This window comes from Enhydra lutris, unplaced genomic scaffold (genome assembly GCF_002288905.1).
Source record: "Enhydra lutris kenyoni isolate GAN:26980312 unplaced genomic scaffold, ASM228890v2 scaffoldscaffold53, whole genome shotgun sequence".
NCBI lineage: Eukaryota > Metazoa > Chordata > Mammalia > Carnivora > Mustelidae > Enhydra > Enhydra lutris.
Window position 1 is genome coordinate 4,048,570 of NW_019154137.1, and position 9,685 is coordinate 4,058,254.

The 9,685-nt window shown below is 47.1% G+C and overlaps 1 protein-coding gene across 1 annotated transcript; it reads right to left on the reverse strand.

The window, feature by feature from the left end:
• Positions 1 to 955: 955 nt before the first annotated feature.
• LOC111157296 (cancer/testis antigen 47A-like) lies at positions 956 to 2,733 on the reverse strand. The gene is made up of 3 exons (XM_022518604.1): positions 2,534 to 2,733; positions 1,825 to 2,434; positions 956 to 1,068 (listed from the first exon to the last, which is right to left on the reverse strand). Exons 1-3 carry the CDS (start codon positions 2,684 to 2,686, stop codon positions 965 to 967), a joined length of 867 nt encoding a protein of 288 aa, XP_022374312.1. The 5' UTR covers positions 2,687 to 2,733; the 3' UTR covers positions 956 to 964.
• Positions 2,734 to 9,685: the final 6,952 nt, after the last annotated feature.

Genomic DNA, 9,685 nt, shown 5'->3' on the forward strand with positions numbered 1-9,685 from the left:
TGTGTCCGTGGGCTCCATCTGTGTGCTGTATCTCAGCAAGGAGAAGACAACACACTTTCCTCTTGTAACCTGTGCCCTTGTGTAGAGGGTGCTCGTGCAACCCATGGCTTCAATTCTGGGATCATACCAACCTTGCCTCCCTCTGGCCTGACACCATAAATCCCCCCCTGCCCCCACACCCCCACCCCTAAAGGCCACTCTGGAATTAGTGGAAATCTCTTCACCTTAAAAGCCTCTGCTCATTCCACAAATGATACTCCCTTACTCTCCCAGACCCTCAGTTTCTCTATCTACCATACAAGAATGAGGCTGTGATTATGAAATACACAGCTGTGAAAATGCAAAGAAATGTACATCTTTCCAAATATTCAAAGATAAGATATTCCTCAAGACCTAATTGCCAATTCAGTGATAAGTAATAGCCATATGATGACTAAGTGTCTTTGGACTGTCACATAAAATACAAACATCCACACCTGAATATCTAGGTATTAATCATTGTGTGGTCCTACTTGGAATTTTTGACTTTTTGCTATTTGTATGTAATCACGTTTGCAAAGGCACTGTCTCTCCTATGTCTGACTAGTGCCCAGCCAGCCAATTTCCTTACTGCTTCTAACTGTTCTCTAAAGAAATATTTTTCTCAGTTACTGAGACATTTACCACTTGCTAGTAGTCTTTCAGGTAGAGGACAAAAGACCTCACAAGTACGAATGAGCAACCGTGAAATATATTTCAGAATATACTATATTTTCTATTACTAGGTACATGAGTTTTCTGTTAATGGTCTAAGCTGGTGAAACTAAATTTTTAAACTAATTCTAAACAAACTTCTTAATTTATTGGGAGAATTGGGGGGGGGGAAGGACTGTCAGTAGCAGGTAAATGCCAGGAAAGTTGGGGTGATGTGCAAAGCTATTGTGATACCTGATCTGGGGCTGTTCCCTGCTGGGGCAGATCTTCTTTAGTTGGGTCCTTCTTGCTTTTTGTTAAATTTGTCTTTTTCTTCCTCCCTTTCAGAGTCGTTGGCCCCTTCGGCAGGCTTCTCATACTGATATTTAGTTGTTCCTTTGGTAAAGAATAAGACAGACGTTGGAGCAGACATTCCCAGGGAAAACCATCCCGATGCATAAGGACTAGTGACACCCAGTCCTCTCCCCCAAGCAGGAGCGTAGAAGTCACTCTGAAAAGCAGAGGTGGGAAGCCTCCTCCAGGTTGATAGCTCTGCTGCTCGATCCCTTACTTTCAGGGTGACATTCTTCCCAGTCACCCTGTGCAGCTGACTATTTCTGGCCCTTCCGAGAAGAAGGGATCAGAATCATCAGGGTCTGCGGCCTTCTCTAAGGTTTTGTCAGAAATTTCTCGCAAAAATGTTTTGCCTCAACGACACATTCTATGGCAATACGCGTTCACTCAACCCCTGAATATTTCACTTGTACCAGGCCCACGCGCGTCAGTTCGTAATGATGCGGGATGAACTTTGAGACTCTGGACATTTTCAAAGCCACGCGCAGAAACGAGGTGTGCCATTGGCTGGCTCTTTTCCTTCAGGCCCCGCCCCCGCCCCGCCCCGCCCCCGCCCCGCCCCGCCACCCAGGCGGACAGTGGCCTGTGGCTCACCCGCTACCCCGGGGCCCTCAGCTGTCTTAGTGGAGGCTGCCCGAGGGCCTCACGCTTCCTTCTCAAAAGCTGTAGGTCCCCAGGGAATGGGGCTCCCGCTCAGGCCCTCGGCCTTGGGTTTGGGGGAACCCCGGCTTCCGCGTCGGGGACACCCGCAGGGCTCCCCGCCGCCCCCGCTCCTCGGCCTCCCGGGTCCCTCCTCACCCTTGGCGGTCGCCAGGCCCTCCTCAGACTCCTCGTCCGGCTCCTCCGCCGTCTCCCAGGCGGCCTCCTCCTCGGACGAGGCCTCGGTCTCCCGGGCCGCGGCCGGAGCTGCCCACGCCGGCGGGCCTGCGGGGGCTGCGGGGTGCCAACGGGGGCTGTCGGGCTGCCGGGCCCGAGTCCGGACCCTCACGCGGCCGCGGCGGGGCCGCACGAGGATGTGGTTGTTGTGGTAGATCCGGTGCAGGAGCGAGTGCACCAGGTCCAGGAACATGAAGCGGAAGCCAACCATTGGGAACTGGTGGGCGTCCACAAGGATTTCCAGACCCTCCTCCTGCTGCTCCTCCCCGTCCTCCTCCGCCGGCCCGAAATCCGAGTCGTCGTCCTCGGCCTCCGCGCTCACGCCCGCCGGGCCGCAGGCCAGACCCAGACCCAAGGCAGCCTCCCCGAGGCCTCCCACGGGCCCCTCCACTTCGGACACCTCCATTGGGGGCAGCCCAGAGTGGAGGGTCACCTCCATCTCGGGGGGCCAGGACTCAAGGGCCACCTCCATCTCGGGCAACCCGGACTCGAGAGCCACCTCCATCCCGGGGGGCCCTGACTCGAGGGCCACCTCCATCCCGGGGGGCCCTGACTCGAGGGCCACCTCCATCTCGGGCAACCCGGACTCGAGGGCCACCTCCATCTCGGGCAACCCGGACTCGAGGGCCACCTCGGGCCCCGCCACTCCAGCCACCTCAATCTGGGGAAACCCGACCCCAGGGGCCACCCCATTGCCGCCTCCGGCCTCCGGGGACCCTGCCCCCACAGCGCTCGCGGGGCTATCCTGGCCAGGGGCCTGGCCGGGATCCCCGGAGGAGGACATGGCGACAAGCAGTACCTCAGTGGGGCGGCGACCGGGCTGAGGCAAAGCCAACCGCAAAGATGGTGGCCGCCGAGGGGGCCGCCGCTGTCGGGAGGCCGTGGGCAGCGGGCCCGACGTGAGGTGGACTGGGAGGCCGAGGAGCCGGCCACGGAGGGGACGACAGTCTGCGGCGGTGCCAGTGGAGGCCCGCGACGGGAAGGGAAGGGGGCGGATGTCGCCAGCGGCCCACCCAGGCGTCCCCTCCGGTAACAGTGGACAGGGCTCCAAAGGGGCCCCTAGACCAGGGACGGGGGGCGGGGCCAGAAGCGTCAACAGTGGGCCGCGGCCCCGCTGCCGGACACCCAGACTCATTTGTCGAGAAGCGAGGATTGACATGCGCAGCCTCCAATGAGTGACCGAGGCCTTTAGGTTCTAGGGTTGCTCGTGGTTACCTCCGTGTTCTTCGAGGCCTTGGGGTTCTCCGTGACTTTTAGGTCCACATGACTCCTGTCCCTTTAATTGTACCAGTGTCTGAGAAAGTAGAGTGATCCAATATGGAGACACTTTGGGCCATGTGAATTGCAAGGTGTTCCCCGATTTCCACTGGGCAATGGCTAATGCAAGTAGGGACAGGGTCATAAAAATTGTGTATAGCTCAGACTTAATTAAAAGTAGTAAAAATCTCCCAAGAAGAAAGAAGTTGGACAATTTAACATGGTTAAAACTACTTGGAAAAGAACAGACAAAATTGACATGGGTGCAGTCAGAACTGAATGTTGAAGTGGTAAATGAGGAGTTAGTGGTAAAAAAGGAGTTAGAAGGTATATAATGAACCCTGATAAATTTAAGCCTTCAAAGAATGAACAAAAAAGAGAGACTTCTTTCAAAGGGCCAGGTCATCTCCTAAGAGGTAATAAGCCTGACACACTTTAAAAGAGCAGGCTTCCTGGGATGTTTCTGAGGCAACAGTCCAAGACATTTTATTGATTTCAAAATGTACTTAATCAAGACTTCAAGTGTAATTCTGAAAATTATGCAGAAATAACTATTTTATTCTCATTCTGTTAAAAAATGCTTTATAATACTAAAAATGTCTTTTGAAAAAAAACATAGCAAATAATATTTGGGTATTTAATACCATAAATCCTGTCAAGGTGTCATCATCCCAACAAAATTTTAATGTTTTTATTTTTCCACTGGTCTCACCTCAATAATAGAGCATGGTGCTATCCACTGGTTTAAATCTGTAAGGCGGGGCACCTGGGTGGCTCAGTCGTTAAGTGTCTGCCTTTGGCTCAGGTCATGGTCCCAGGGTCCTGGGATCAAGTCCCCGCATCGGGCTCCCTGCTGGGCAGGGAGCCTGCTTCTCCCTCTCCCACTCCCCCTGCTTGTGTACCCTCTCTTGCTGTGTCTCTCTCTGTCAAAGAAATAAATAAAATCTTCAAAAAAAAAAAAATAAATCTGTAAGGCAATGTAGAAAATCTCTAATTTGTAATCCTTGCTATAAAGAGAGCAAAACTGAGGTAGAGTCCCAATCTGAGGTCTAGAGTTGGTTTTAACATTTACTCACTGATGTGACTGTAGGAAAGTTACTTATCATTTCTATGCCTCAGTTTATCATTTGTGAAGATTGAGTAATAATTATCTAGCTATCTTCCAGTGTTGTTCCAAGAATCAAACAAGATAATGGGGTAAATGCTTTTTCATACTGTGACATTTTATATACATACAAGTTATTATTATATCAATAATAATCTTTCCATTCTTGAACTATTGGAGAGAAGCTATTGAGTAGTTTCTTAGCCTTCAGAAGGAATCATCTAATTTGGTTTTAGAGGAATCCGTTGTTCCCAGCTAATGGACTTACACACTTCCTCCCTGGCAGAGTTCATACCCTGACTTGAGTCAAGACTTGAGTGAAATAGGTAGATGGACTGAGATGGGATTATATTTAGGGTATCAACCATTTGTTGAAAATATATTCTTAGTTCAATTTTGTCTTCTAAGTTGGTTAATATTTCTAAGTATATAGTTTTTCATTTTTATATTATAAAATCTAATAATATTATTTTCATAGTTTTAACATCATTATAAATTTGTAAATCTTTTCTCCTCCAGAGATAAATTTTATATTTTCTTCCTTTTAGAGGTCTTAATGTTTACATTTAACGCCTTAATCCATTTGGAATTAATACTGATTCATAGTATAAGATTAAAATATCAGTTTTCTTTAATTTAATTTAATTTAATTTTTTAAGATTTTATGTATTATTTATTTGACAGATCACAAGTAGGCAGAGAGGCAGGCAGAGAAAGAGGAAGGGAAGCAGGGGCCCTCCTGAGCAGAGAGCCCGATGCGGGGCTCGATTCCAGGAACCTGGGATCATGACCCGAGCTGAAGGCAGAGGCTTTAACCCACTGAGCCACCCAGGCGCCCCACTTTTCTTCAATTTTAAAAAGCTCAACTACAGCACCATTTGTTGAGTAATTACTCCCCTCTATAATGTTGTGTGACTGTGTATCCTTTAGCACTTTCCATAAAGGCAGAAGAGATGCAAGAGAAAATGCATGTTCTTCCAAAATTTCAGAGCTGGAAAGGCCTTTAGATACTGAAGCTAAGTCCATTCTTTTTTAAATGTGGAAACTAAGGCCTAGAGCAGCTAACTAGCTTTCCCAAGGTCATGCAACTTAATGGAGGAGACAGGACTAAAACCAGTCTCCTGACCTTTAATTTTTAAATTTTTTTAAAGATTATTTTATTTATTTAAAGATTTATTTATTTATTTGAGAGGGAAAGAATGAGAGAGAGAGAGAGCACGAGATAGGGGAAGTCGGAGGGAGAAGCAGACTCCCCGCCGAGCAGGGAGCCCAATGCGGAACTCCAGGATCATAACCTGAGCGGAAGGCAGTTGCTCAACCAACTGAGCCACCCAGGCGCCCCTCTCCTGACCTTTAATCTGAAGTTGAGATAAACCTACTCCTTATATATGCCGCTTCAGGAGAAACTTGACAGCAAAAGATTAATTAACCAGGCTCAAAGTAAATGGCCATAAGTTGAGGCTCTCTAAAAGTTCCAGACCAGCACTCCTGACCTCTAGTCAATCAGGAAGTATTTACTAAACACCTACATATAGGGGCGCCTGGGTGGCTCAGTGGGTTAAAGCCTCTGCCTTCAGCTCGGGTCATGATCCCAGGGTCCTGGGATCGAGCCCCGCATCGGGCTCTCTGCTCAGCAGGGAGCCTGCTTCCCTTCCTCTCTCTCTCTGCCTGCCTCTCTGCCTACTTGTGATCTCTGTCTGCCAAATAAATAAATAAAATCTTTAAAAAAAAATAACAAAAAACACACCTACATATAATGCCTCATGTAAGACCTTTCCAAGGATGGAGAAGCAAGGGCCATCATCTCTGGTGGCATATCATAGTCTAGTTGGGAGAAAGGACTGCATGTTAAAAAAAAAAAAAAAAAAAGAGCAGCCCCTGACATTCAGAGCTGGACTGGCACCCATGCTAGGCCTTTTTATTCTCCTATTGGACATAAACAATGTCACAGAACTTCGATACCGACATCAAGGTCACTCAGCCACCATGATGAAAGGAGACAAAACAAAGCCACTTTGTAATTTTACTTAAGCAGGGACAAAAAACAAGGTCACAAAATCCTAAACATCTTCCTCTCTTGGCTAAAATGAGATTAGATTAAAAATCTGAAATTAATTGCTAAAATTAGATTAGCATCTAATCTGGAGCAAACCCCTGTTTCCTTCAAAACTTCCCCAGATGATCCAATCCAAACCCAATTCTTTTTTTTTTAAGATTTTATTTATTTATTTGACAGAGATCATAAGTAGGCAGAGAGGCAGGTAGAGAGAGAAGGGGAAGCAGGCTCCCAGGGAGCCTGATGCGGGGCTCGATCCCAGGACCCTGAGATCATGACCTGATTCGACCTTAACCCACTGAACCACTCAGGTGCCCCACCCAAACCCAGTTCTTATGATAGGTTCTTATACCTCTTACAGAGTCACCACATGGTTCACCCTGGGGTGCGTTCTTCCTTACTGCAATGAGTAATAAACCCAACTTGTTCAACTACTGGTATGTTTCTTTGGTCTTAGGCTGGAGGATACTGACGATGTAAAACATTTACATCCTTACACTGCTGTATATTGACTCAGCCAAGTGAGACTGGAGGCCTCACAGTTGGTGGGCTTTTCTCAGAAAAGGCTTCCCAGAGGAGGGAGGGCTTGGATTCAAAAAGATGGGCATCATATCCTGACTGAGAAGAACAGTAAAGGCAGGACATGGTTTCCACATCGCCCCGGTTAAAATGCACTCACAACCTCGGAGGGTTCTTGGCTATAAGAGCCTGAGCCTTGGCATACAGAAAGGGAACAGATGTAGCTCCTAGCCTGGGGGCGGAGGGATAGACCTAGATGACTTTCCATGTGACCGAAGCCCCAAGGCGAGGAAGGTGTCGACTAGGACATGCCCATGTCCCCCCACATGCTCTGACCAGGGCTGCCCCCACTCGTCCTTAGCAAACCAAAGCTCACAGCTAGATGGTTTTTTCATATGAAATTAGAGTATTTCTGCTTTCTTCACCTCCATCCTGTCTCTATCCATTCTTTTTTCAGAACTTTGAACTAGATCATCACTATTCACTTTAGAGAAGATAGCATGTTACCAAAACCAAAAACAACACAAAACAAAAACCATACAGGTGTCTTCCCAGGTCATGAAAAGCTGGGCTGTCCACTTGAAGCTACAGGACAAACACTCCAGACCCTAGTTATTCAGTCCTTCACTGAGCAAGTTTTAAGTACCTACTGTCTACTTGGAATTATGTTAGGGGTTGGGGACTCACAGGTACCTAAGACCCAAGGCTTGCCCTAGTTCATGGTCTAGAGGGTTAGACACATACTTGGATAATGATGACACAGGGTGTCAAATGCTATAACAGGGATTGGCATGACGTGGGAGCACGGGAAAGAAAATGATTAGCTGGCGGGGGAGGAGAGGTGAAGGAAGTGGGTTGGTGCCCGGGAAGGTGCTCAAGAGAAGTCATTTCAGGTGGGTCCTAAAACTAGGAGTTCAACTGGCACTAAAGGTGGGTGGGAGGGAGGTTAGGGAAGGTAAAAGAAACAGCATGAGCAGTGGCAGAGGTAGCGGCTTACGTGGGTGTGGACCTATCCGGGGAAGGAAATGGCTGGACCACTGGGCAGAATGGCAGATGGGCCCTTAGAGCTAAGATGCAGGAGGTGGGGCAGGGCTGGGCGGCTCAGTCAGTTGAGCATCAGACTCTCGGTTTCAGCTCAGGTCACCATCTCCAGGTCATGGGATTGAGCCCCACATCAGGCTTCCAAGCTGAGCACACACTCTGTTTGAGATTCTTTCTCCCTCTCCCTCTGCCCCTGCCCTTGCTCACACTCTCCCTCTTATTTAAAAAAAAAAAAAAAAAAGGGCTGCCTGGGTGGCTCAGTGGGTTAAGCCTCTGCCTTTGGCTCAGGTCATGATCTCAGGGTCCTGGGATCGAGTCCCGCATCAGGCTCTCTGCTGGGCGGGGAGCCTGCTTCCTCCTCTCTCTCTCTGCTTGTGATCTCTTTCTGTCAAATAAATAAAATCTTAAAAAAAAAAAAAAAAAGAGCCGAGTGGGGGCCATGAATGCTTCACAAAGGAGTTTGCCCTTTGTCCTGAAAGTAGGTCTTCTACTTCTCAAACAATCACTGAGATGGTAGCAGAATTAGCAGAATAATTTGTGATGCACTTAGGAACAAATAAGGCCAAGAAAAGGTCCGCTAAGACCCTTAAAGTTCTTCCAGTAAGTTTTAGTGCCCACACTTCTTCTCTTTGTAAAAATAACACATATTCTTTGTACAGTAGGTCAAAAAAGTAGATAAGCCAAAACAAGGAAGTGAAAATCACACATATCTTGGGGCGCCTGAGTAGCTCAGTCGGTTGAGTGTCTGACTCTTGATTTCAGCTCAGGTCATGATCTCAGGGGCATGAGATCAAACCCCACATCAAGCTCCATACTCAGTGTGAAGTCTGCTTGGGATTCTCTCCCTTTTGTTCTCCCTCCTCCTCTGCCCCTCCCCATGCTTGCACATACTCTCTCTTTCTAAAATAAATACATAAAATCTTTTAAAAAATACCACACATATCTTGCTAATATAAATTATAAGATAATAGGGGCGCCTGGGTGGCTCAATCGGTTAAGCATCTGCCTTCAGCTCGGGTCATGATGGGGTCAAGCCCCACATCAGGCTCCCTGCTTGGTGGAGAGCCTGCTTCTCCCTTTGCCTCTGCCACTCCCCCTGCTTATGTTCTCTCTCTCAATCTTTCTCTGACAAACAAATAAATAGAATGTTTTTAAAAAATTACAAGGTAATAAGACCCTAGATAAATGAGCAAAGGACATGGATAGATAAATCATAGATAAATACAAATGATTTTTAAACATATGGACAAATGACTTTTGAGCATATGGACATATGCTCAAACCCAATGCAAATTAAAATTATACCGAGGTAATGATAATCACTAGCATTTATTAAGTGCTTATTATAGGTTGGCACTATTTTAAGCACTTACATAGATTATGTTATTTACTCCTTGCAACAAACCTATCATGTGCCTACTATTATTATCCATCTTATGCAAATCAGGAAACCAAAACATACAGAGGTTTAGTGACTTTCCCAAGGATACACAGTCAGTAAGGGACAGAACCTGAATTAAGAAAATAAAATAATAAAATAATCGCCTTACCCAGGAAAAAATCACTCTAATATTTGGTATATAGTTCAGTTTAATTTTTTCAGGTTGGTAAGAAATTAAAATTCTTAACTCTTTGACTAGAGATTTCTACTCCTCTACCCTACCCTTACATAGGAGGTTGGCTGTTGATTGCAAATGGATGTTCTTTATCATGTTAAAAAAGTTTCCTTGTGGGCGCCTGGGTGGCTCAGTGGGTTAAGCCGCTGCCTTCGGCTCAGGTCATGATCTCAGGGTCCTGGGATTGAG

Coding starts and splice junctions, on each gene's coding strand:
- LOC111157296 (XM_022518604.1), bottom strand. CDS start 2,686: ATGTCCTCCTCCGGGGATCCCGGCCAGGCCCCTGGCCAGGATAGCCCC. Junction 2,435..2,533: donor CTGGAGTGGCGGGGCCCGAG/GTGGCCCTCGAG, acceptor CCCGGGATGGAG/GTGGCCCTCGAGTCAGGGCC. Junction 1,069..1,824: donor GGGCCTGGCGACCGCCAAGG/GTGAGGAGGGAC, acceptor TCTTTACCAAAG/GAACAACTAAATATCAGTAT.